This window comes from Trachemys scripta, chromosome 24, assembly GCF_013100865.1.
Source record: "Trachemys scripta elegans isolate TJP31775 chromosome 24, CAS_Tse_1.0, whole genome shotgun sequence".
Lineage (NCBI taxonomy): Eukaryota > Metazoa > Chordata > Testudines > Emydidae > Trachemys > Trachemys scripta.
The window spans coordinates 2,754,957-2,780,554 of NC_048321.1; the positions used below are offsets into that span (position 1 = coordinate 2,754,957).

Below are 25,598 nucleotides of genomic sequence, written 5' to 3' on the forward strand. Positions count from 1 at the left end.
GATGTGTGGGGTAGCTTGGTGGGGGGGAAGTGTAAGGGGTGTATGGGGAACGTGGGGTGGGTGGGGTTGGAGATGGGGGGGTGCTATGGAGGGAGAGTTCGGGGGTGGGGAAAGTGGGGTGGGTGGGGCTGGAGATCAGGGTGGAGCTATGTGGGGGGCCGAGTGGGGGTGGGGAGGTGAGATATGTGTGGGGTAGCTCGGAGGGGTGTGTGGGGGGAAGCGTGGGGGTTGATGGGGAATGTGGGGTGGGTAGGTTGGGGTAGAACTATGCGTGGGGAGAGTTGGGGCTGTGGAAATGGAAGGAATGTAGAGGATGGGGTGGGTCTGTGGGATACGTGGGGGTAGGGTTGAGAGGTATATGGTGGGGCGGTGAAGATACCTGTGGGGGAGAGTATGGGGTGTGTGGTGGTGATACCGGGGCTGGGCCTGGCCCGTAGGAGAGTGGGGTAGGTGCAGTGGGGGGGTGTATGGTACTGGGCTGTTGCCTGGTCTGCACTGGTGTGTACGGGTTTGTGTGTGCGTGGTGGGCTGGGCCTGGTCTGCATTGGGTGGGGGATGCAGGCCTGTGGCAGTAGGTTGGCAGGGTAGTGGGGGGGCTGCGCTCCAGTTCTCTTTACAAGCTGGTTGGTGACTTATTTTGGACTCCTGAGGGCCAATAGAGCTGGTGGTGGTGGTTGTTGTTGAAAAATCTGGCAACCTGATTCAGCATGGAAAGGGTCAGGACTCCTGGGTTCTGATTTCCCTCCGCCCCATCCCCCTTCTGAGCCAGGATAGAACCCAGGAGTTCTGACTCCCAATGCCCCCTGTCTGTAACCCACCAGACCCCATCCTGCTCTCCATGGCTGTGTCCCCATAGCACGTTCTCTGACCCCCGGTGTCTCTCTCTCTGCAGGGTTCCCGGCCCCAGGTCACCATGCTACCTACGAAGGTGGAATTCGAGAAGCAGGGTAGGTTCCGTAACTCTGTGGATCTGCCTGAAGAACCCTGGTGGTACCAGATGGCAGGGTGGGCACCCCCAGACACCTAGTCTGGGATTCCAGCTGCCCCCCAGCCAGGCACTGAAAGACTTTCCCACCCCCACAGCTGCTCTGTGCCCAGCGGCTGATCCATTCTAAGGAGGCCACAGAACCTACACCCCCAGGGGGAGGGTGGTCATGGGGGAAGTTGGGGTTACATGCCTGTCTCTGCATGGGCTCTATCCACCCTGGGCATGTTGTGATCCTCAAAATACTTTGGTGAGTGGAGGGTCCCAGTCGCTTGCCATCCAGGATCTTTGGGGCGCAGACCCAGGCATCCACAGCCATTCAAAGGGACAAGTTTTGTGACAGTCTGGTCAGGGTTCAGGGTGCAGTCCAGCCCAGTGAGGGGTTGTCTCCACTTGCCCTGTAGCCTGGGGTGCCTTCCAGTGCTTTGGCTACGAGCATCCAGCAGCAATCTACCAGCATGCAGGTCACACCTTGAGTGTGTGCTAGACAGCCCTGGACCAGCAGGCTGTCTGCAGCCCCACCAGCAAGCTGACCCTAATGTGTTCCAAGTCCCGAATTTCCCCCAGAGTATGCTCTGCCACGTCCAGCCCTCTTCTAGCAAGTTCAGAGAAGTAATGTGGTTCCTTTGCTCCTCGAAAGACACCCACCCATCACAGCTTATTAACCTCACCGGAGTGAATGCACCCGCCATTTAAACACCGCGTGAGTTGGCTTGTAGTAAGAATAAGACCCATTTATGAACAATAGGACATAAGTGATGCTAAGTAAAAACAATCAAGTTAGAAAGGGGTACAGGTAAAACACAAGTGAAAACATATGTCTAAAACAATCTATCAAGGTGGTGGTCAAGATGGTCTGTCTGCCCGCTTGCTCTTCCCAGCCTCAATCAGGTCACAAAACACAACACGCTGGCTTCCTTGGTCCTTTTAGGTGCAAGAACTTTACCTAAGCAGATTTCTCACCTGTATTCAGTTCCAGAAACTTCAAGCCCCCTGTGGTGGAAAGACCTGTTTTTCTTAGCTTGCAAGAGCTCTGATCTCTTGTGTCTAGTGACGGGTGCCAGAGGTGGCTTCTGTCCTTGCCTTATTCCTTCAGAGAACTTATTCTAAGCAGCAGGTTGTTTGTTTCCCATGGGCTTCCCATCCCCTGTATGGTCTGTGTAAATGGGCCTGTCTGTTGGTTGTGATCACACCTTGCTTAATCTCCTGGAAGGCAGGGAGCTGCCTGGCTGGAGTGAGCTGTTTCTCCCTGTGTGTGGACACAGGCTGTAAAACATAACCTCACTAAGTGTCAGTATTTCCCCCGTAGCACTAAAACAGACATCTCCCCAGGATATTCATCACCAAGCATGTCATTAGCTTTCAGAAAAGACCTCCCTTGATACCCTCTGATAATACGTAATATCGTATGCAGCCTGTTGAGTCAATTGCTTATCATTGAGGTTCAGCGCCTGTGGGGTGCGCCCCCCCCATCTTTATAGCACAATCAACCTTTGCAATGTTTGCTTTGGACAGTAGAACCCTGACCCAGCTTCTCTGGGCATGTGGGTTCAGTGACATTGTAGTTGCAATCGCAGATGTGCGTAGAAAGCCAGACAACGTTGTGTGGTCGAAGGCAGGTCGAGGGCTGATAAGGGACAGAAAATCTTGGCTGAGAAGCCTGTTTTAGCTTGAGCTGTGCACAGACACCTCACTTGCTGGGTTAGGGGCTGCACTAATGCAATCAGGGGACAGTAATACCCCCCCACACACACACACCTGCTTTCTGAAGCAAGAATCTGACACCCGCTGAACAGAATGATTCTGTCATAGAAAGAGAATGCCGGGCCGGAGCGTGGGCAGTGCAACAGAAATTCTGGGGCCTAACCGATCACTCTGCATTAGCATGATGGCTCCAGTCCCAAACCGCTCTGATGGAGCGTGACGCTCCAAGGATATGAGATGGAAATTGTACATAGAAAGGGAACAGATCCTGGTCCAGGAAACGGGGCCTTTGGCTTCAGCCAGCGGGTAACCCTCCTGCAGCGTTGTAAGGGGGGCAGGGGACCTGAAGCATGCCTGGATTCACACCCTTTGTACAAAATATGCCTTGGGAAGTGCCAACGGAAAGCTTGTGACTCACTGGGTATTAATATCATCGTGCAGTGTGGCTGCAGGCAACTGGTGCAAAGTTATGGATGGAAACTGAAATGATAATTGGCAAGTGGTTGCCAGCCGAGCAGGAGCTACCCCACTGTAGCCAGAAGGGTGAGTTTTCCACTCCTGCAGTACTCTGAAAGACCGTGAGAATGTCATGTAAACAGGCCCACCACACTCACAAAGGGGGGAGGCAAATGGCACACTACCATGGTGTGGGGGGAGGGAGATAGCCAAGCACATGTCTCGTGCATTTGGTTACACCAGCAGAGGCAGGATTAAATGATTTCCATCTTGGCAGACAACTCCAGCGGGGTGGTAGTGGGACAGACCCCACGGTGCCATCTCACAGCTGAAATAGGCTTTTGTCCTTGACATTTCTGAGGGGCCAGGTGATCTGGCTGGCCCCTAAGACGACAAAGTATCTAGCCCCCTTTGACTTTGGGGGATTGATCCAGCCCTTGGGGTTCGGTCAGCCAGTTTGGTGGAGACATGGGGAGGTTTTTACCTTCCACCACGTCTGCCTTGTTAAGTTTCAGTCACTAGACCCTTTCTCTTGTAACTGTTCCTGCCACTTGAACTCATTGCAAAGCTCTCTTTGGAATTACATGAACGTTATTTATGTTGAATCTTGACCCATCCCGGGCTGTGTTTGAACTCAGCTGTTGGGGAACTTCAATTCAAGTAACAAACAGTGGGCTATTGACTCTGTAAAGAAGCAGCAGACCCAAACCTCCCTCTGATTGTCCCAGGACAGGGCTGGACATCTCAGAACATATAGTTTGGGGAGATTCCGGGCTGGATACTGCATGGACTCACCTGACCCATTGGTATCCAAGGCTGGGTATCACAGGTCGGCTCCTGGAGCAAAAGTGTTGGATGAGGGCTGCCCAATACCTGGCCATGGAGCGCATGCTTGGTCCTGACCGGGGGCATCCCAGGCAGGCAGCTACAGTAGCAAGGTGTTGTGAGACATGTTGCGGTAAGGGAAGACACAACTCTTCCCCCCCCCCCCCCCGGATTGCCCCCCACAACATGACAGATTCTGTTTTGCCTCCCTGTGTTCAGGTTTCTTCAATTCCTGTCCCAAAGCAGTCTTTGGACCTCCTGTGTTCTGTCCTGGCTTGGGGAGGGGAGTGGGGTTTAGTGGCAAGGGGGGGAGGGCTTGGAGTCAGGACTCCTGGGTTCTATTCTAACCTTACAAGAGCCCCAAGAGACAAGGTGCTAACCCCTTTGCTCTGGCCAGTTGTAGCTTGTGTGTTTAGCTCTTCCCTAGCTGCCCAGCCCCAGAGATGGCTGCATTCCAGCGCCGCGCAAACCATCCCTGTGCGTGGAGCCCTTTGGGATGTGCAGAGCCTGGAGGGGCTGGCTATGTGGGAAGGCGCAGGCTCCTCTCCTACCATCGTGCTCAGGGCTCCATGTGTCTGTTATACTTCCCACCGCAGATCTGGAGACGACCAACGCCCGGAGCCGCCTTGATGCTGTGCTGCAGTGTCTGCTGGAGAAAAGCGATGTGGACCGGTGGGTGGAGACGCACGCAGATTGGTGGGGGTGTGAGAGCATAGGCTGGGAGTTGGGCTTTGAACAGAGCTGGGGGCATATGGGGCCTTTCACCTCTAGGGGTCACCGGTTCTAATCCACCCCAACGACAGGAGTCTAACGGACTGCCTTGGGGCAGCTGGGAAAGGGACACGGGGCCTTTCCCTTTTAGGGGGACCCCTGGGCGGGGGACTGGCTGGCTCAGGGGCGGGGGGAATGGCAATGGGGCCTTTCCCCTCTTGGGAGTGCTGGGTCCCTCCAGCTCCACGGCAGTGGGTCAGCTGGCTCAGGGGCTGGGCCCCCAGGGTCGCATGCCATTGGGAACGGGATTGGGCTGGCTCTGATTTGGACTGACACGCTCCTTGCAGGGAGCAGATGGACGAGGACGCCGGGAAGACATCCAGCGACCCACTCAGCAAGTAAGGAGCCTCCGGCCAGGAGCTGTTGGGAGGGTTGGGGGGGGGAGCCTTTTTCTTGGGGCCACTTGAGAAAGCAAGTCAGAGCTTGGAGGGCCCGTAACGTTCCAGCGCTGAGCTGTGGGGGTGTCTGGATTGTCCCCTTCATGCAGCGCTGTGTTACCCCAGCCAGGTTCAGCTTCCCCTCCCCTCCCCCCCTCAGCTGGGCAGATTCTACCCCACTGACCTCCACCCTGCTCCTCAGACCCCGTTCCTCCTCCCGGGTCAGGGGTGTAGGCAGGATTGGAGCAGGGGGCACCATGTCTAACAGCTGGGGCCTGCTGCCCCTGAGAAGGGTGGGGGGCCTTGCACCTCGGGCCTCACCTCCCCTCTCTTCTTGTCTTTGCAGGGACTCCTCCCCCTCCACGGCTGGGAAGAGGTGGGTACCTCCAGCGGCATGGTGCCTCACTGTGCGCCATAGGGCTGCCAGGCCCAGACACCACCCTGACAGGAGACGGACAAGCAGATGGGGGCCTGGGGTCTAGTGGGTTAGAGCAGGGGGGCTGGGAACCAGGATGCCTGGGTTCTCTCTCAGCTGTGGGCAGGGAGTGGGGTCTGGTGGGTTGGGAGGGAGGCAGAGTCAGGAGTCCTGGGTTCTCTCCCTCTTTAGCCATTTGACCTGATGCAGTCTCTTTGCAATCAGCACCTCAATTCTGTCTGTGAAGTGGAGGTGACACCCCCAGCTCTTGGAAGGGCATTATGAGGCTGAAGTTGTTTGTTGTTAAAGGGCTTAGAGATTCTCAGGCGATAGTCACTGTGTGGCTGTTCCCCAGCTGCCCCACCCCAGAGCTGGCTGCATTTCAGCACTGGGTGAGCCTTTTGTGGGGTGTGGGGGTGGCAGGACGGTGCTGGGATGGGAATATCTGTGTGGGGAAGGGCTGGGTCCTCTCTCATGATCATGCCCAAGGCTCCATATGTCTGGGCCCCCATTTGGCCCTATGGCGGGGAGTCCCTTCTATGGCCTGGCCTCTGTCCCTGGAGGTGTCGGGGCTTGGCCGTCCACCATTGATCTGCCCCCCCCCCCCCAACCCCCGGCAGGCCCTCAGCACGGTTCTCCCATCACCGGCGCAAGAAGAGGAAAGAGACAGATGATGGATTGACTGAGAGTGGCCAGCAGAGACAGAGTAAGTGGGGGTGGGGCATGGGGCCTTCCCCTCTAGGAGGTGCTGGCTCCTATTTCGCCCCAGGGCAGGGGAGTGGCTGGTTCGGGGGAGGCGGGGGACTGGAACACGGCTGGGTTGAGGGGGCAGGGAATGGGGCATGGGGCCATACGCCGCCCCCCCCCCCCACTCCAGGGGGTGCAGGCTCAGATCCTGGGCGGTGGGCTGGCTAGAGGGGGTTCCCATCTGACGGTTTTGCTGTCCTGACCCCCCAGACACCTACATCATCAAGCTGTTTGACCGGAGTGTGGACCTGGCGCAGTTTGCAGAGAGCACCCCACTGTACCCCATCTGCCGGGCCTGGATGAGGAACAGTCCCGCTGTACGCGAGAGGGAGCGCTCGCCCAGCCCACCGCTGCCCGCCCTGCCTGAGGATGAGGAGGTGGGGGATGTGGGGGGAGGGGCTGTGTGGGGTCCCATCCCCCCCCCATGGGGCATGGGCTGTGTGGGGTGTCCCCTACCCCCGCTCTGTGTTCCCAGGGGGCTGAGGGGCAGGAATGGGGGAGGGGCTGTGTGGGGTCCCCCCACCGCTTGATGTGACCTGCTCTGCGTTCCCAGGGGGCTGGGATGGGGGAGGGGCTGTGTGGGGTTTTCCCACCCCTTGCTGTGACCCGCTCTGCGTTCCCAGGAGGCTGAGGGGCTGGGATGGGAGAGGGGCTGTGTGGGGCTCCCCCACTTCTTTCCGTGACCTGCTCTGCGTTCCCAGGGGGCTGAGGGGCTGAACGGGAAGAGCCAGAATGTGTACAAGCTGCCCCCGCCGTGTGCTGGCCTGGAGAATGCAGGCGGGGAGTCTGTGAGCGCCAGGATACCCTCCCCACTGCCGCCTGAGGATGGGGAGTCACTCCCTGATACGGTGAGGAAGGGGCCCCAGGCGGCTATGTCCACCCCCTGCCCTGCCCAGGGCCTCGTGCCAGCTGAGCTTTGGCCTTTCCCTCCCCCATCTGCAGGGGGTGCTGCAGCCCCCCTCAATCTGCCCCCCCATCCACCATGCTGCTCTCACAGCCTAGACTGCTGCCCCGCCACTCTCCATGGGTTCCGTGGGGCCCCCGATACTGGGTCCCAGCCTTGCAGGCTGCCTGCCTCCTATCTCCCACCTGGTTCTCTCTACCCCCGCCCCGACACTCTTTCTACCCGCTTCTCCTGGGGCCCACCCCCCCCAACTCCCCAACTTCCCATCTCCCCCCACACACTATGCGCCAACCATGATACTGCCCCTCCCCCCCGGGTGTCCACCTCCTGCAGGCTTCTCTCCCAGGTTTCCCCCCCTCTCCCCCCCGACCTGACATGTTCTCTCTCCACCCCGTAGACCCCTGATGCACGGCCCTCGATGTCTTCTCTCATCTATAAGAACATGGAGCGCTGGAAGAAGATCCGCCAGCGGTGGGTGTGCCAGAGGGGTGGGGGGTGGAGGGAGGGTGTTCTTCCCCCGGGTGGAGTGTGGGTTGGGGGTGCTTCAGCCTCGGTGAGGGAATTTGAGCGGGGGGAGGGTTCTTGACCCTCCTGCCCCATCTCTGCTCCCCTCACAGGTGGAAGGAGGCATCACACCGGAACCAGCTGCGCTACACTGAGAGCATGAAGATCCTCAAGGAGATGTACGAGCGGCAGTGATGGACCCCACACCCTGCCCAGGCCCCCCTCTGGGGGTGGGGCTGTGCTGAGGCCCAGCCACTGGGAGTGGAGCCACTTGGGTGCCCCGCCTCCGGGGGGAGGGGCCATTCCTAATAGAAAATAGCCTCATACCCTGGGCTTGGTGCTGGGGAGAGTGGTCTAGCTCGGGGCTGCCCCTCACACCCCCCCTTCTGTCCCCTGGCTGGGCTCTGTGTGGGGTAGGGCTGCCCCCTAGTGGAGTCAGCGGCTAGTGCATGTAAGGGGACCTAGTCTCCCATCCCACCATCTCTCTTCTCCCTCCCCCCTCCCCCTTCCAACATAGCCAATAAATGGAGTCCCTGGCGCCTGCCTCATCTGTGTCATAGGGGGACAACACCCCGGAGTAGCCCAGGGCGAAGCCCCCTTTGGGGGGAATTCACAGCTGGAGGCAATGCAGCAGGGGCAGGGAGATGGGATGGCTGAGAAGTGAGGTCCTGCCTCACTACTGTGGGTAAAGGGGCTCAGGTGGGGCCAGACCCCTGTAAACCCCACCTGAGCTGTTGCACAAAGGGTTAATCAGCCTTGAGTGTCCTCCTCCCTTCAAGAACAGAGGGGTGTGGCTCAGTGATGTCATGCTGCTGCACTGGTGCAAAGGGGCGGAGCAGGGCATTTGCATTGACCATACCCTGGTGGCCTGGCAAGCCAGTGTCTGGCAGCTTGTCCAGCATGGGTGCTGGGGTGGGTGTCAGGGTGGGACAGGGCACCGGAGCTCTAGTGAGGGGGTGCAGTGTATGTGGGGCCTGGGGGGAGCATGGGGTGAGAGAGCGGAGTGGGGGGTGTTACTGTAATCCATGCCCCTGTGAGTATGGTTACGTGTGTATTTCTTGCAGCGCCCCCACCCCACATATGCAGCCATAGGTACACCCACATATGGCCTAGGGCCACCCTGGCTATCTTTCTCAGCCCCAGGCAAGAGGTGCACCCTAAGAGTGCCAGAAAACAGGCGCACCTCACAGCTCCAAACCCCTGTTATGCTCTGACATACAACTCCAAACTGCTGCCTGCCATGCACAGCCCTGGGCAACAGGCGCATTCTGCTGTATAATCTTAAACAGATGCACCCTGACACATTCTCTCTGCTACGCACTACCTGCCCCCACTGCCAAACAACCCCAGCCAGGTTCATCCTGACCACCACTCCTGTCCTCCAACAAGTACAGATCAACCACCGCACACAATTCCTACCATGCACCCCTGTGACTTATCACCACCGCTCCCTGCCCTCCTCCCAGGCAGCACCCCTGGGTGAAATCCAATCCCACCCCACCCCCAGCAGTGCCCCTCAAAAACAACCACAGGGAGGCACCGGTCCAGCAGGTGAGTGGAGTTTATTGGCCGAGCTCCCGGCTTCATACAGCACCAGCCGTAGATAAGAAAAGACCCTGCAAAGCAGGGGGCGGGGCAGGAGCAAATCCCAGCTCTCTGCTCCCCTGGGCCTGGAAAGGGGGAGCCCCTGAAATTCTGCTGTCCCAAAGGGCTGGGGGAGTGTGATGCCCACAGGGGTGGGGGTGTCCCTAATGGGGACAGGGGGACCCTCTGACTCCTAAGGGGGGGTAGAGGCGGATCCTTGCCCCCCCCCTATTTCCCAGTGATGGTGGGGCTCTGCTGGTGGGTGATGGGGACGGTGCGCTCCTGGGCCTTGCCCTCTGGTTTGGTGGGCGCTGTGATGGAGAGGATGCCGTCGGGCGAGAGGGACGAAGTGATGGTGGCGGGGTCCACACCCCGGGGCAGCCCATAGCGCCGGTGGAACTCGCGGGAGATGTAGCCGTGCTCGTCCTGGGGGCAAGAGAGAAGGCATTAGTGTGTGTGGGGGGGGGGGAGGGCCGGGGGGGACCCCCGGGGCGGGGGGGGGGGCCATACCGGACGCTCCTCATGTTTGGCGTGCACCTCCACGTAGTCACCCACCACCTTCACGCTCAGCTCCTCAGGCGAGAAATGCTTCACGTCCAGCAGCACCGAGAACCGATCCTTGTCCAGTGTCATCTGCAGGGGCAGACCAGCGGGTGAGGGCACTGCCGGGACTAAACTCACTGGGGCTGGGCACTGTCAGAGGGAAGCTCACAGGCCAGGGCTGGGCACTGACCAGGGGCAACTTGCAGCGCTGTGGGTTGGGACTGCACACTACTGGAGGGAAGCTTGCAAGTCCTGGGCTGGGCACTGCCGGAGGAAAGCTCGCAGCACCTAGGGCTGGATACTGCAGCGGGGGTGGGGTGGAGCTCGGTGGGGGCTGGGGCTGAGCACTGTCGGGGAAGCTCACAGAGCTGGGGAGGGGGAGATGCTCCCAGGGCTGGGCACTGCTAGAGGGAAGCTTGCAGCGCCTGGGGATGGACACTGCAGGGAGGTAGCTCAGGGGGGGCTGGGCACTGCAGGGGCTGGCCAGCTCGCAGCCCGGGGGAGGGGGGAGACGCTCGTAGGGCTGGGGGCCAGAGCTGGGCACTGCCGAAGGGAAGCTTGCAGTGCCTAGGGCTGGGCACTGTCAGGGGGAAGCTCACAGTGCTGGGGCCAGGCATGGGCACTACTGGGGGAAGCTTGTAGTGCTGGAGTTCCAGCCCTCCAGCTGAGCGCTGCCCCTGCCTGGCCCTGCAGATGCTGGTGCGGTGAGGGATGCAGAGCTTGGGGGAAGATGGAATAACAGGGTCCAGAATTGGGGGGGAGAGATAGCTGCTCCCCCCCATTCCCCTGGCCGGCAGCCCGAGCAGCTGGCAGCAGGTGCTGCACGGCACAGGAATGTTACCATAATAGGGCAGCCTCTGCTTCTGCCCTGTCACCCCTCTCCTGCTCGCTGGGGCTCCAAGGGGTGGGAGGCACCTGCACCCCAATATGCCTGTGTACAGCAGCACCCCCACAGTCCCCCTGCTCCCACCACTGCCCTGGGGGAGCTCATACCCCTGGCTGGGGCACTGGGGTGAGGCTCTGGTATTTGGAGTATGGGCCTGGCAGAGCAGAATTTGGAGTGCAGAGTGGATGCAGGCCATGCATGGATCTGGGGGTACAGTGAGCACATGAAACACCTGGATTTGGGGTTGCAGAGAGCAGAGGCTAGCCCTGGATTTAGGGGTGCGGGGGGGGCAGCAGGGAATGGGGATGCAGGGAGGGACAGAAGGGGTGTGGATTATAGGATGCAGCAAGGGGACATGGCCAGAATTGGGGGTGCAGGGTGGAGGCTATAATGGAGTTAGGCGTGCAGAGAGAGTGGGGGACATTCATGGGTGGGTGAGGACCCACGTGGCTCCGGGGGGCCAGCAGCGGGTGGGGTTGGTGCGGCTGCACAGGAAGGGTGGAGACCACGCACAGAGGTGAGGCCAGGGGGTGAGGCAAGGGGGATCAGGGATGTGGTGATGCAGAGATTTTGGGGGCAGTCAGTGGTGCAGAGATTGGGGGGTATAGGGATTGGGGAGAGTGAGGGTAAGGGGCAGGAGTATTGGGGTGCAGTGAGGGTGGGGCAAGGATTGGGGGAAGGGATTGGTGCAGCAAGGGAGTGTGGAGATTCAGTGGGCAGTGAGGGGGTGCAGGAATTTGGGGGCAGCGAGGGTGATGCAGGTTTTTGGGGTGCAGCAAGGGAGTGCAGGGCTTTGGGTGGGGGGTGCCGGGATTTGGGGTGCAGCAAGGGATGCAGGGATTGGGGCAGTGGAGGTGCAGTGAGGGAATGCAGTGATTTGGGGCAGTGGGGGGTGCAGGAGTTTGGGGGTGCAGGGAGCAGGGGCAGCAAGGGGAGCAGGGATAGGGGGCAATGAGGGGCGCCTGCCCCACCCCTGACCCACCTCGGAGAGGCCGGTGTCGGGCAGAGCCACGCCAGGGGGGCGGGCATAGAGGGGGCCGAGGCCGGCGGCAGGGCAGAGGGCCGCCAGGTCGCTCTCCAGCAGCCCCTCACCGAAGCGCTGGTCGAAGAGGCGGTTGGCGAGGAAGGGGCCGAAGCCGGGGCCCAGGGGCCGGCGCAGCCACGGGTGCTGGATGGTGACGTCCATGGCAGCTGGGTCGGGGCGTCTGTCTGCACTCGCCCTGCGTCAGGGCCTTATATCCCACGGGCGTAGAAGGCGCTAGAAGCCTGGGCGAGGAGGGATGGTTGGGCATTGAGCCAAGGGGAGGGCCGGGCTGCCTGCCAGGCCTGCGGGGCCAGGCAGGACCGGCACAGACAGACAGACAGATCTGCACTGATGCGGACAGACACACAGGGTGGGCAACACCCCCCATCCCCAGCCGCCTGTCACCAGAGACAGGCCGAGTCTGGGGCAGGTTGCAGGCCTGGGGGAGGAGTGGGGAGTCCCTCCTGGCCAGGGGTCTGGGAAGCTGTGAGCGCAGACAGACAGCTCTGCCCCTTCAGCTGGGGGAATGGACAGACAGACATCCCCATGGTTCAGCCCCTCCAGCAGGGACAGACAGACAGACACGCCCCTCCCGCCCCCCCAGAGCTCAGCCCCTCCAGCTGGGGGACGGACACCCCCCTCCCATGTATGTGTGTCTGTCTGAGCCCTATTCTGTGCACCCCCACCCCCATGAGAGCCCCTCAGGGAGGCTGGCTGCCACACACAACAGACTGTGCCCCTCACCCCTGACCCCCACCCCACCAGGACCCGGCTCCCCTCCCCCACCCCCTCCTCCCAGCTCTGTGAGCACCCACCCCACACGTTTGTGGGCCACTGCCCAGGGAGGGCGCTGCATGCAGTGTGTGCTGGGGAGGGGCAGGGGAATGGGCTGGGGTGGGTAACCAGCACCTGCATCCTGCCCCAGTCCCAGGCACAGGGCACATTTGTTTCCCAACCTCCCCCAATCCCATTTGGGGAGCTGTGCCCCAGACACAGAGCCAGGCTGGGCTGGCTGGGCACAGGAGGGGCTTGGGCATGGAATAAAGGAGCATTGTCCAGGAGATTCCGTTACCAGGGTCCTGCCTGGCTAGATGCTGCTGCAGGGAAGCTCACAGTGCCCAGGTCCTGTTGGGACGGACACTGCTGCAGGGAAGCTCACAGCAGCAGTGTCCCTAGCTGGCTTGAATAAGCAAAAACATTGTGTGTAGTGCTTAGAGGATGGGGGGGGGGGGAGGCTGGGAGCCAGGACTCCTAGGTCCTTTCCCCAGCTCTGAGAGGGCAGTGGAGGCTGGGGGGGTAAAACAAGGGGTCTCTTTAAGGCTCTCTGTCCTAGGTACCACCCAGCAAGATTCTGTGCCCAAAGCCTGAGGCCAAATGTGCTCATGTTACTATATCAGGGATTAGCCCATGTGTCAGGCATCCGCCAAGGGACTGTGGCTAAAGTGCATGCCGCACATGGGGGGCTGGAGGGACTGGCTGGCTCGGATGGGGGATGGGGAATGGGGCACGGGACCTTTTCCCTCTAGGGGATGCCAGCTCAATCCAGCCCCACGGCATGGAATGGGGCCTTTCCCCTCTAGGGGGCGCCAGCTCTGGTCCGTGCCCAGCTGGTGGTCTCTGTGTAACTGAGTGTTGTGGGTGTGAGCAGGGGCACATCGCGACGAATCCCGCACACTGCCCGATGTCCCTGGCATGACACCTGCCAAAGATACGAACCCAGCTACAGAGCCACAGCTGGACACGCGTGCCACCTGGCTCGCAGCCCCAGACACGGCTAGAGAATCCCAAACACCGACCCAGCTGCAGCCTGAGCCCCACAACAGCTGCAAACACAGACACAAACACATGCATAGCTGCAAACACAGACACAGCAAGACACACAACCATACCCACAGCCAGACACACACAGAGCTAGCCGCAAACACGAGATAGAACTGCCACAGCCCACAGATGCAGCCAGACCCCCCCCCACAGAAACGCACAGCCACAAACACATGCACAGCCACAAACACATGCACAGCCACAAACACACACAGCTGCAAACACAAGACACAGACCAGCTACAGCCCATGCCCCACAACAGACGCAGACACATTCAGACACACACAGCCACAAACACAGTGAGACACAGAACAGCCACAGCCGGAGCCCTGAAACAGCTGCAAACCCAGACAGCCAGATACACACACAGCCCAGCCACACGCAAGGAGTCACAGCAGAATTGAAAACACCAGCCACAGCTACTCCCCAGCCCAGCCTCCGGATCCCCACAGGCCTGGGTGGTTTTGTCTCCCCCTGGGCCACTGCAGCCAGCCCCCCATAGCAGCGCAATAATCACCAAAAAGCTCCATCCTACTGCCTCGCTCCCTGGTTGTGGACACAGGGGGTGTCAGTGGCTGACACACAAAGGCCCTTCAGTGATAGGCTGATCCTACAAGCAGGGAGAGAGTGCAGGCAGGGCACAGGAGACGAGAGCCAGAGAGAGAACCCAGGCGTCCTAGCTCCCAGCCCCCAATGCTCTAACCCACCAGACCCCACTCCCCTCCCGGAGCCAGAGAGAGAACCCAGGCGTCCTGGCTTCCAGCCCCCACTGCTCTAACCCACCAGACCCCACTCCCCTCCCAGAGCCAGAGAGAGAACCCAGGCGTCCTGGCTCCCCCTTTCTAGCATTACATTCTGGCAAGGAAAGGGTGTTTATCTCCCTGATGCAAAACAGCTGAACTAACTCAGCTCAAACCTGGACCATAAAAATTGACCTGGGGGCTGGGAAGTTTCACTTACAAAATCAGTGTTGCAATGTCTGTCTCACGGGGTTTAACACCCACAGAACAAGGGCCTGGTGCTCAGATGCAGACACCTGTAGGTGGGGTGGGAGGGGAACAGCTGTACATAATGCCACATGGGGATGGCTCACCAGGCGATGCAGCCACCTCTGGGCCAGGGCAGCTGGGGAACAGCTACATAGCAACACTGCACAGGGACAGCTCAATGGGTGCTGAGAGGGAGCTACCTCTGGGCTGGGGCAGTTGGGGAACAGCCGCATATAATACTGCATGGGGACGGCTCGCCCGGCGCTGAGCCACCGCCCGCTGTAGGCAGAGCAGCTGGGACTCAGCCGTGCTGGCTGTGTAGGGTAGAGAACTCTGGCCCGAGGAGCAGTGAGACCCACGGCAGGATGTTACACTGCTTTCCCACTTTGATGTGCCAGGGCTGGGCCGATTGTCTCACCTGTTCTGAACGCAGGAGCTGGTGGGGCCCTGTAATTAGTGCCGGCCTGACGCCCGGGACTTGTCTGAGCAGCCAGGCCTGGGGAGCAGGCTCGGTCCTGGTGCCTCCCGCCCCAGAGACACCCCACCCGCTGCATCCCCTGGGGCCAGGGCTTGGTCTCTAGACTAGGCCCCTCTGGGTGCTAGCCCCAGCTCTGGGAGGGGAGTGGGGTCTAATGGTTAGAGTGGGGGAGGCTGCAAGCCAGGACTCCTGGGTTCTATCCCTGGCTCAGGGGGTAGGGGCTAGTGGTTAGAGCAGGGGGGTTGGGAGCCAGGATTCCTGCGTTCTATCGCTGCTGAGTGACCCTGCAAGGGTCCTGTTGCCAGGCTGTACTTGAACTCTCCAGTACAGGGAGTACCGGGGGCCTTAGCCTGGGCCTATGCAGCCCTGTGACTGGGAGCTGGGCGAGGCCACTGGAAGGGGCTTTGGGGATGTCAGCAGGTAAACTGGGGCCTGTGACTCAGCGCTGGCCGCAGGCCATGTCAGCCTGGCTGCTGCCTGCCATAGTGGGTGCGGAATGCGCTCGCTGCAGACTGGGGCGACCCGCAGCAGACAGGGCGCAGCAGGGAGTGGCCTAGCTCACAGCCCACTCCCTGGAGTGTGTGTGTGGGGGGTCTTTTCTGGGGTGAGGGCGGAGAAGGGGGAGTATCCTGAGCCCCATGTGGCTGGCTGGTTCCAAGCAGGGAGCTGAGGCTGAGCCAAGGCTGGGCTCCCAGCTGGGCACTCCCAGCGCCCAAAATAGATGAGTGGAAATTGACGACTGCCACTGGATCCATGCATGTGTGCTGGGCACGTGTGTGTGCATCAGCCAGAGGGTGTGTGGGTCTGCGTGCGCGTGTGTGTGCACCGCCAGGGGGTGGGTGTGTTTGCATGGAGATGTGTGCATATTGTTGGGTGTGCGTGTGTATTGTGTGTGTAATGTCTGTGTGTATGGGGGGGAAGGTGCTATCGGGGAACGTGTGGGTGGGTTGTTGCCATGCACACGTGTGCATTGTGGGGGGAGAAATCTGTGTGTGCACTGGGGGAGGGAGGGTGTCTGCTTGTGCATCTGTCTTTTGGGGCACACACCTGGGCGTATGCTTGTGAGTGCGTGTGTGTGTCTGTGTCCTCTGGCTCCTGGCGCTAGAGGCCCCCCTGGGCTCTGACCCAGGACGTCAGAGCAGCTGGGTCTGTGGGCTGAGGCTCAGCCAGGGTGCTCGGGTGCAGGGCTGGCAGGGTGGGGACGCTAAGCAAGGCTGGGCCTCGCTAGCAGAGGGAGGGGAAGTTAGGAGGGTGACGAAGTGGGGATTTTCCCTTGTTATGTTGTGAGAGTCTTACTGTTCTGCATGAATGCTGTGTGCGCCTCAGTTTCCCTGTGTATTGCACCAGTGTCTAGGTGGTGGGAATAAGGGTGTGTGACTTTTGTGGGGGCTGTACTAGCTGCCTGCAGGAATGCTATGGCCGCCCCTTCGTAACCTGAGACCCAGGAGGGGGATACGACTAGGTGACTCTTGGCCCGGGAAGCGAGACAAAGGCCGGAGGAGGAGCAATGGGCAGGGCAGGGGCCAGGCAGCTGGAAGTCAGTCTCCGTCCGGGCTGGCTTGGGGCACAGGGGGAGGACCAGAGCCCTGACTCTGGGCTCCCCTCCGCCCCCCCCCCCCCAAGATGGACTTGGCTGAAAGTCACGGATTTCTGTGCTAACAAGTTCTGTTCTATGCTCTGTACCCATCGACTAATAAACCTTCTGTGTCACACGCTGGCTGAGAGTCATGTCTGACTGTGAAGTTGGGGTGCAGGACACTCTGGCTTCCGCAGGAGCCCCGCCCAGGCAGACTCGCTGCGGGAAGCGCACAGTGTGGAAGGGGATGCTGAATGCTCCGAAGTCAGACTCAGGAAGGTGGAAGCTGTGTAAGCTTCTTGCCCTGGAGACAGTCTGCTCCGAGAGAGGAGGCTCCCCCAGAGTCCTGACTGGCTTCGTAGGGAGCAGTTCCAGAGCATTGCCCGGTGACTCTGTGACAGGCAGTTCTTCAGGTGCCAGGGCTCATGGAAAATGCTGCCCCCAGTAACCATTCCCACCCCCCCTTTTGGTCCCCAGAGGCTGGGGGGTTGGGGCCATGGCTCTGATCCAGGCCAGGTTCCTGGGGGGTGGGGGGATGGTATCCTGAGCCACATGGGAGGGGGGTGGACTTCAGGGCCCTGTCCCCAGGGGCACTCACCAGCCACCTGACACAGCTGCCCTCTCCTGTGCTTTGGCCTAGTGGGTGCGCGGGAGGAGGCCTGGCCTGGGCGGGCGCTAAGCCTGGGGGGCCATGCAGGTCCTGGCTTGCTGGGCACAGAGGGGAGGGGTTCCTCTGCCCACATGGTGGCTGCCTCCCACTGCATGGCAGGGTCCGCAGCCCACAGTGCAGGGAGCCTTGGGCAGCCTGGAACAGGCGGGGAAGGGGTGGGTGGAGCAATATGGGGCAGGGAGTGGGTGCCAGCTTAGCCCACATCGAGGATCCCCTCCCCCCCAATTGCGCTGGGCTGGTGGGGGACTGGTGAGGAGGAAGAATCCAGCAGAGGTGGGGACAGGGCAGGAGGCTGAGCTAGAGGGATAGAAGGGAGCAGGGATTTGGGTACAGTCCTGAGCGTGGGAGGGGTCATACTGCTCCGACAGTCCTAAATGAGGGTTGAGCTCCCCACTCCCAACAGGGTAGTGGGGGCAGCCAGGGACACAACCAGACTAGGAAACTTCACTGGGTATGGTGTGGGAAGTGGGGGGGCTGGGAGCCAGGATTCCTGGGTTCCGTCCTCCGGTCTGGGAGGGGAGTGGGGCTAATGGTTAGAGTGAGGTGGGGGGCTGGGAGTAAGGTGGGAAGAAATCTCCATTCTGACTGGCCATAATGACAATCTCTCCCTCCGCCCACAACTCTCTGCCCCAGGTTCTAGGGGAAGCAGCAGCTGTCCCAGGAGGAGAGGGGCAGTGAAGCCGGTGACTGGAGTGGACCAGAGACCCTGCCCCAAGGACGGAGCAACGGCGTCCGAAGTATGTCCTGAAACACGCATGGGGGGGGGGCTCAGCAGGGGGCACTGGAGTGCAGGGAGCAGGGCAGGGGCTCAGTAGCGGTTGCTGTGCTGTGGGGAGCAGGCGGGGGGCTCAGTAGGGGGTGCTGTGCTGCAGGGAGTAGGACAGGGGTCAGCAGGGGGCGCTGTGCTGCGGAGAGCATGGCAGGAGGGCTCAGTAGGGGTTGCTGTGCTGCAGGGAGCAGGGTGGGGGCCCAACAGGGGGCAATGGGCTGCAGGGGGTGGGGGCTCAGCAGGGGGCGGGGGCTCAGCAGGGGGCGCTGTGCTGCATGGAGCAGTATGGGGAGTTGTGTGTCAGCCATGGCAGCAACTCCCTGGCGCCCCCTACAGCATTTCTAGGCCAGTACAGCCTTTCTCAGCCTGCTTTGTGTGGACTCTCTGCGCCTGGGCTCAGCCCCTCGCTGTACCGGGTCTAGTGTGAACCCCCATGTCCGGAATGTGGGGAAACAGCACAGAGCTGGACCCCTCCAGCTGGGCTCTGAGCTGCCCCTTGGCCAGCGGCGCTAACCCGTCTCTACCACTGCTGGAAGTGCTGCGCCTGATGCGCGCTGGCTGTTGGCACGGTGCCTGTTCCCTCTGACTGACAAGCCCCCGTCTATCCTACCAGAGGCCCTACGCCACACCTTTGCTTTTTCACGCTGTCACATCCCGTCTGTCTGTCCCTCCCATGGGCAAGGTCATCCAGGGCTCCCGGTTGCCCAATCCTCCCCCCCCCCCCCCCCCCCACCACCAGGTTTCATCAGCCCATGCTGGGTCAAGCTCATTAATGAAGAAATTAAATAAATGAGACTCCAGCCAGAGCCATGGGGCATGACACCCCGCCCTTCTCAGAGTCAGGGCAACACCCCTGGTTGCCAACCTGCCACGCTTCCCTAGGGCAACTCGGTGTCTTTCACACAGCAGCTGGCAAGAGACCCCTGCCCCTCTAGAGTTACTAGCTCCGCGGAGCAGGGTGAGGGGCTCAGCAGGGGGCAGTGCTGCACTCCCTAACCCAGAGCAGCACTGCCCCCTGCTTTCCAGGGGGCAGAACTGGGCTTGGCTGACTCGACTGGAGACAAGAGCGATGTTGCGTTTTACAGCATTTGCAGCGATGGGCACGGTCCCGGCTGTGCACAATTACAGCACTCAGCATCGTCTTTGCAAGGTGTATCCAGTGACGCTTTGAGCGTGGCAGGTAACTGTGGGGGTGGGAGGGATCAGACAACAGCCTGCAGAGTCAGCCAATAGTCAGTGACAGGCACTGTTGAGATTGGAAAGGCTAAAGCTGGTTAAAGCGTTAAACACAAACTGGTCTCATCCCCTGTCTAAAGAGACACGTAAGGAGCCTTCAGCTGCGGCACTGGTCCCAGGCTGCGGTCTGCTGGCGCTGCCAGGCAAGGGAGATCTTGACAGGTGGGCTCATGTGCATCCCGCACAAGTGACGTGTACCAATAAAACCCAGCTCCTTGCAAGCCCAGGCGCAGAGTCCTTCTCCCTCTGGCCCTATAGCTCTGTAACCAACACGGAGCAGGAGGGACTTGGGCCAGAATATTAGGGGTTCCCCTGGGAGGGGAAAGACAGGGGCCAAGCCCTGCTCCAAATCAGGCTAAGCAGTCACACCCCCAGCCCCTCTTTGCAGGGTTAGGTATTCTCTGGGTCTGGCTCAGGCCCGCCTGGCCCCAACAGCCAGGAAACACCTGGTTTGTGAATCCCAGAGCTTCTCTCTATGGCATCAGGACTCGGGCAGGGATTGTGAGGATCTTGGGGGCCCCTGCGTGCAGGACTTGGGTGCCGAAGCCCCTTCTTGGATCCAGCTGCCCAGGGGGTTTTGCTGAGGAAAACTGCTGGCTGCCACAGCCAGGAAATCCTGGGCCCTACTTGTTGTTAGAGGGATTCAGTCACCAGCCTGCCTGGGAATCACAGAGATGCGGGGCTGGGAGGGACCTCAGAGAGCAGCTAGTCCAGCCCCCTGTGCTGAGGTGGGACTAAGTAACCCTAGAGCAGCCCTGACAGGGGTTTGTCCAGCCTGGGCTTAGAAACCTCCAGTGGCAGGGATCCCACGACCTCCCTTGGACGCCGAGTCCAGACTGAACTCCTCTGGGAGCTAGCAAGTGGTTCCTGATATCTCCCCGGCTGCAGGTTAAGCCCATTGCTGCTTGTCCTGCCTCCGGGCACGGAGAACAACTATCCCCGGCCTCTCTATGGCAGCCCTGCACGTGGTTGAAGACTGTTCTCAGGTCCCCGCTCAGTTGTCTTTTCTCAAGACTAAACATGCTCAGGTGTTTCTTTTCGTCCCAGGTCAGGTTTTCTAACCCTTGGATCAGTTTTGCTGCTGCTGTCTGGACTAACTGCAATGTGTCCCCATCTTTCCCAAAGTGCCACACCCAGAACTGGACCTAGGACTCCTGCCAAGGCCTCACCAGGGCCGAGCAGAGTGGGACAGCGACCTCCCGTGTCTCACATCCAACACACCCATTAACACAGCCCAGAACGAGCTGGGCCTGCTTCGCAGCTGCATCCCACTGCTACCCCCCTTCCACTAGTGATGTGCTCCCCCCGCAGCCTGTTCTACAGTACGACCCCCTCGCCAGTTACTGCCTGGTTGGGAGTTGTGATTTCTCCTTCCTAAGTGAAGTACTTTGCACTTTATTCGCCAAGCTGTGCATGGTGGGCTGGAGTCTCCCATAATGACATCATCCACAGTTCCACAGACATATTTCTAATATTAGAGATCTCAATCCACATAAATATCTGACCTGGGGGGGGGGTCTATAGCAGACCCCTGACACTACCCTGCTAGACTATCTCTTGCGATCCTTCCCCAATGCGATCTCTGACCTACACTGCCTCTGTTTTATCCACACTGCCACTTCTGACTCCTCTACGGCCTCCACATCACTGCTGTAAAACTACGCTTGGCAGGGTTCGATTATTATCAGTAAATGGGGGTGTCACTGCAGACACACCAACCTAAAATATTTCCATCCACAATAACCACAATTTACAGGCAGACTAGCCCCTGAATAGTGAAAACAGGTACAATTTGGAAATTTAAATTGATGAACATAAAGAGAATGGTGAAACCCCTAAGCTCATGCAACTGGGAAAATGTAAATCAAAAATCTAAATTAAAAAAAGCTTAAAAAGAAACTGATCATATCCATCAGAATCAGAAAAGAAAAATAAAATCCTGCCAAGTGCAGGTACAACGCTACCCCCCAACTCTTACCTTTCCTTCCATCACTTCTGAACACCATGTACCCTTCAACCCCTGCTCCGTCACGAGGCCTAGGCCCCGGGTTCTGCTGGTTCTAAGCAGGCCGGCAGAATCCGATTTGATTTTTGATCATTTTGGCAGATAATATTAGGGTTTAGTTTTAAGCATTTTATTAATTATTATCAACTTAAATTTTCACAGTGGCACAAAATTATGGGGTTTAAGCCTCCCCACCCATTTCTATTGTTTTAAATAGTCACCGTTGTTGGAAATTGGGAGGATGTCACACAATGGGAAGTTCAGTCTATTGTTTAATGAGAGCGCCAGCAAGATGCAAAAGGCTAAAGCTTTAACCCCATTCCAGCACCCCAGGGAACATCCCCGGCCAAAACACACCTGTACATTGCCTGAGCTCCACTTGAGGCACTTCTCAGGCTGCATTTTCATTACACTGCCGAGCTGTAGCAGGCAATTGTCAAGGATGGAGACACTCGGCTGCCGGCCGCAGTGAAATCCACGTTTACCGCTGACAGTCTAACCCCTGCCCAGTCTATAACCAGCATCACGGCCTGCCCCAGTTCTCCCAGCTCCCTTCTGGGGCCCAGGCTCTAGCGTGGCATTAATGTGCCAACATCTCAGTTGTTTCTTCCCACCCACCCGCCGTTTCCTGGCCACATCCTACCCTTGCTCTCTCGCCCTGCCCCATGCCCAGGGCTCCAAAGTACCATAAATAATAATTTTCCTCTTATTAAAGCCAGGCGTGGAGATGACAGGAGCATCTGCTGCCTCCTCTCCTAACTTACAGCCCTGCTCTTCATAAGAGGCTTGATGGTGGAGGGATCCCTCATTATCGTGAGCAAGCCGAGGGCTCCTTCCTGCCCTCTGCATTTATAATTGTACAGCGTGCACTCACCTGCCTTTGGAATGTCACTGTGCGGCTGCTCCCCAGCTGCCCTACCCCAGTGGTGGCTGCATCTCAGCATGGGGTGAGCCATCCCCATGCAGCGTTACGTGTGGTTGTTCCCTAGCTGCCCCACCCGAGAGGTGGCTGCATCTTAGGGCTGGGGGAGCCATCCCTATGTGATGTTATGTGTGGCTGTTCCCCAGCTACCCTGCAGATGTGGCTGCATCTCAGTACTGAGGGAGCTGTCCCCGTGTGGCGTTATGTGTGATTGTTCCACAGCTACCCTTCCCCAGAGATGGCTGTGTCCCAGTACTCCCTGCCCCATTCCACCACAGCGCTGTGCAGCCATGGCTCTGGCTCTCACCCAGGCGAAGTTACATGCCGCCTCTCTGGTCTCTACCCCCGCAGGGAATGTGCATGTCCCCCCAGGAAAGGCAGGAGCCAAGACTATTGTGGTGGGGACACCTCCTTTCCTCACATGCTGCCCTTCCCCCCTTCAGGTGGCTTGAATCACTGAAGTGTCCTTGCCTGTCTCTGCTGCCTCTCTGGGCCCTACACACCTCTCCCCCAGGAACTCACACCCCAGCCGGTGCTCCCACACACAGCCGCAGAGCCAGTGGGACAGGGTGAAACGGGCCTCAGCTTTATTGATTCTCCTGGAGCAGGGGGTGCAGCCCAGCTGGGATCACGGGGCAGAACTGGGCATGTGGAGGACTGGCAACCCCGGCCAGGAACAGCAGCTCTGGCAGGAACGTGACCTCCGCTGGTCCCAGCTGGAGGACGCCCCCTGGATGCCCTCTGAGCGGGGTGCCATCAGGGGATGCCTAGCGGAATGGTGAAGGACAGGTAGTCGCCCAGCTCGCCCCAGCGGGCCCGGTGTGTCTGGAAGATGGTGACCCATGTGGTCAGCACGACCACCCAGAACAGCAGCCCCACGGCCGAACGCTGGACGTCTGAAAGAGACAGGGGGCTGAGTGTGGTGCCCGTCACATGGCCCCTCCCTGCTGCCCCCAGGGCCCTGTCCCCTGCCCCAATGGCCCCTCCCTCCTGCCGCCCAGGACCCTGTCCCCTGCCCCAATGGCCCCTCCCTCCTGCCGCCCAGGACCCTGTCCCCTGCCCCAATGGCCCCCCCGGGCCCTGCCCCAGGGGCCCCTCCCTCCTACCGCCTAGCTCAGCTCCCAATACCCTCTCCCAGTCCTCTGGGCACTGTCCTCCATGCCTTAGGCCCTGCCCGATAGGTGCATTGGGGGTGCAGCTCTCTTGCCCCCATGGTCTACACCCAATACCCCCTTCTGCCCCCCCCGGGAACCACCTGCCATGCCCCCGGTCCCTGCCCCCAAGCTCAGTCCCGATCACCCCTTCCCTGCCCCCAATGCCCTTGGCACTGCTCCCAGCACAGAGCCATACCCAGCACTGTGCCCAGTGCGCCCCCCCCCCCCCGCTTCAGCAGACTCTGCCCACTCACAACTCTTGATCTGCAGCTGCTCGGTGTAGGCGGGCGCCAGGAAGGCCTCGCGGCAGAACCACAGCACATTGACCAGCCAGAGGAAGGGCAGAAGGGCAAAGCCGCCTGGGGAGAGGGCAGCAGAGGGGGGTCAGACCCCCACCCCATACAGCTGTGGCAGGCTGCCAGCCAGGGCACTGCCACCAGGAGCTCACAGTACTCCAGGCACCAGCATAGGGGTCACAAGGCAGGCAGCCCCGAGGCTGGCAGAAAAACATGGCCCGCTGGGTGGCTGCCATCTACACCCGCTGCTCCCCAAGCCTACAAACCCTAGTCCAGCACCCGGTCACCTGCCACTCCCTCTCTCCTCCCCACCCTCCCTGCCCGGTGCCCCCTCCTGCTCCTCACATCCCAGCACCCAGGCAACCGCACGCCCCCTCTCCTCCCTGCCCGGTGCCCTCTCCTCTCCTTCTCCTGCAGCCTGGCGCCGGGGGCCCCGGACTCACCCAGGTAGTATTTCCGGCACAGGTTGAGCTTCTCCTCGTTGGGGACCCGCTCCAGATTCATGGCGGCCCCGGCCGCACGGGCAGCTGCGGGGAGGAGCAATGGGGTCAGCCTAGGGGCCCATACACCCCTCACCCTCCTGTGAAGCCCCCCGCACTGGGGACGGGGGGACCTAGCTGCCCCCACCGAGACACTTACCTGACTTCCGGAGCCCCGCTCAGCGCATGCGCCTGCCTCGCTGCATGCCGGGAGTTGTAGTCCCAGGATCGGCTCCGGCCGCGGTACACGTTGGGGGACATATTCCTCCTTCAGAATACAATAGGGCGGGCGGCCATCCTGCCGCGGTGCATGCTGGGAGCTGTAGTCCCGTTCTCTCGTGGGACTGGGCGGGGCTCGCTCCCCGCTGTCCCCCTGGGCTCTTCAATCCCCTGGAGCGCGAGGCTCAGGAAGGTGCCAGGCGGGGATCCCGGGCAGGACCGGTTTTCGCCTACTGGGGTGGGGACTTCAACTCCCAGCATGCCCCGGGGCGGGGGTCAGGGCTGGACCGGTTTTCGCCTACTGGGGTGGGGACTTCAACTCCCAGCATGCCCCGGGGCGGGGGTCAGGGCTGGACCGGTTTTCGCCTACTGGGGTGGGGACTCCAACTCCCAGCATGCCCCGGGGCGGGGGTCAGGGCTGGCAAGGGTGGGCTCCTGGGTTCCTTTCCCATCTTTTTTTTTTTTTTGATGGGGGGGTTAGTGGGTAGAGCAGGGCGGGCCTGGAAGCCTGGAGTCCTCGGTTCTATCCCCGGCTTGGGAGGGTCCATCTAGCAGGAAACAAAATCCACAGCTAATTCCAAGTTAAGATCCCAGGCCCTGGTCAATTTCAGGCAGGTCCCAGCTGCCCTGTCCATTGGGATGGGGCTACTAACATTGCATTTAAAAATAGGGAATTGTTTTCTTTGCACCCTGCCCCACTCCCTCCAAATATTAGCATTGTTATTAACACGTTCGCCTGGGAGATTCCGGGCTGCACTCAGCAGCTCCCGATCTTGTTGTACAGCGATGAAGAAACAAGGACGTCCCTTGTAAGAAGTGGCTGTTGGCAGGCCTAGTTGCAGGGCCCAGCCTGCGGGGAGGCGACACCTTTGCAAGCCAAAGGCTGTGTTACGCCAAGCCTGGAGTCTTTCTTTCCCTACCCAGAGCGATGCCCTGCATTTATCCCCATCCCCTCCTCCAATTCATCACAGAGCAATAGTCATGACCAAATTCCCCATTCCACGCTGGAGCAGGGAACGTGTCTCTCTGCCTATTAGCAACAACAAAGCTACTAATCTTATCACTGGACAGGCACTTCTCTGGTTTGCACTGCTTGTGCTTTCAGGGCCCTGTCCTCAAGTCAGGGACATCCCAAAAACACAGTAACAGGATCTTTAGCACACCAAGAAGGCTGCCTTTGAGCTCCTTCCTGAAAGGGTTATCAAAGGTCTTATCAACCACACTAACCACTAGGCCAACAAGTCAATTGCTTATATACA

General features: G+C 59.9%; 3 protein-coding genes across 7 annotated transcripts; 1 reads left to right on the forward strand and 2 right to left on the reverse strand.

Annotated features, from left to right (window-relative positions):
• Window positions 1–390: 390 nt before the first annotated feature.
• Window positions 391–8,226, forward strand: LIN37 (lin-37 DREAM MuvB core complex component). Of its 3 annotated transcripts, XM_034756520.1 has the most exons (11): window positions 517–716; window positions 893–947; window positions 3,131–3,232; window positions 4,567–4,642; window positions 5,029–5,079; window positions 5,465–5,494; window positions 6,154–6,239; window positions 6,491–6,657; window positions 6,982–7,128; window positions 7,582–7,655; window positions 7,802–8,226. In XM_034756520.1, exons 1-11 carry the CDS (start codon window positions 708–710, stop codon window positions 7,881–7,883), a joined length of 879 nt encoding a protein of 292 aa, XP_034612411.1. In that variant the 5' UTR covers window positions 517–707; the 3' UTR covers window positions 7,884–8,226. The 3 variants fall into 3 exon arrangements, with proteins under 3 accessions (XP_034612410.1, XP_034612411.1, XP_034612412.1); XM_034756519.1 differs by lacking the exons at window positions 517–716; window positions 3,131–3,232 and adding an exon at window positions 391–446 and having other exon boundaries at window positions 893–1,005; XM_034756521.1 differs by lacking the exon at window positions 3,131–3,232 and having other exon boundaries at window positions 693–716.
• Window positions 8,227–9,231: 1,005 nt separating this feature from the next.
• Window positions 9,232–11,926, reverse strand: HSPB6 (heat shock protein family B (small) member 6). Of its 2 annotated transcripts, none has more exons than XM_034756522.1 (3): window positions 11,684–11,926; window positions 9,783–9,905; window positions 9,232–9,698 (listed from the first exon to the last, which is right to left on the reverse strand). In XM_034756522.1, the coding sequence occupies exons 1-3, from the start codon at window positions 11,885–11,887 to the stop codon at window positions 9,501–9,503; spliced, it is 525 nt and encodes a 174-aa protein (XP_034612413.1). In that variant the 5' UTR covers window positions 11,888–11,926; the 3' UTR covers window positions 9,232–9,500. The 2 variants fall into 2 exon arrangements, with proteins under 2 accessions (XP_034612413.1, XP_034612414.1); XM_034756523.1 differs by having other exon boundaries at window positions 11,794–11,924.
• A 10,828-nt stretch (window positions 11,927–22,754) lies between these two features.
• PSENEN (presenilin enhancer, gamma-secretase subunit) lies at window positions 22,755–24,414 on the reverse strand. 2 transcript variants are annotated; one of them, XM_034756766.1, is made up of 4 exons: window positions 24,281–24,414; window positions 24,085–24,168; window positions 23,600–23,704; window positions 22,755–23,087 (listed from the first exon to the last, which is right to left on the reverse strand). In XM_034756766.1, the coding sequence occupies exons 2-4, from the start codon at window positions 24,143–24,145 to the stop codon at window positions 22,948–22,950; spliced, it is 306 nt and encodes a 101-aa protein (XP_034612657.1). In that variant the 5' UTR covers window positions 24,146–24,168; window positions 24,281–24,414; the 3' UTR covers window positions 22,755–22,947. The 2 variants fall into 2 exon arrangements, with proteins under 2 accessions (XP_034612657.1, XP_034612656.1); XM_034756765.1 differs by lacking the exon at window positions 24,281–24,414 and having other exon boundaries at window positions 24,085–24,274.
• Between the last annotated feature and the right edge of the window lie 1,184 nt (window positions 24,415–25,598).

Excerpts from the sequence above, each read along its gene's own strand:
- LIN37 (XM_034756519.1), top strand. The coding sequence starts at position 394 with ATGGGGTGTGTGGTGGTGATACCGGGGCTGGGCCTGGCCCGTAGGAGA. Across the intron at positions 4,643-5,028 it reads GAGAAAAGCGATGTGGACCG|GGAGCAGATGGACGAGGACG; the intron begins GTGGGTGGAGAC and ends CGCTCCTTGCAG. Across the intron at positions 5,495-6,153 it reads CCCTCCACGGCTGGGAAGAG|GCCCTCAGCACGGTTCTCCC; the intron begins GTGGGTACCTCC and ends AACCCCCGGCAG.
- HSPB6 (XM_034756522.1), bottom strand. The coding sequence starts at position 11,887 with ATGGACGTCACCATCCAGCACCCGTGGCTGCGCCGGCCCCTGGGCCCC. Across the intron at positions 9,906-11,683 it reads CCGACACCGGCCTCTCCGAG|ATGACACTGGACAAGGATCG; the intron begins GTGGGTCAGGGG and ends CTGCCCCTGCAG. Across the intron at positions 9,699-9,782 it reads CCAAACATGAGGAGCGTCCG|GACGAGCACGGCTACATCTC; the intron begins GTATGGCCCCCC and ends TCTTGCCCCCAG.
- PSENEN (XM_034756766.1), bottom strand. The coding sequence starts at position 24,145 with ATGAATCTGGAGCGGGTCCCCAACGAGGAGAAGCTCAACCTGTGCCGG. Across the intron at positions 23,705-24,084 it reads GTGCCGGAAATACTACCTGG|GCGGCTTTGCCCTTCTGCCC; the intron begins GTGAGTCCGGGG and ends CCCTCTCCCCAG. Across the intron at positions 23,088-23,599 it reads GCAGCTGCAGATCAAGAGTT|ACGTCCAGCGTTCGGCCGTG; the intron begins GTGAGTGGGCAG and ends TGTCTCTTTCAG.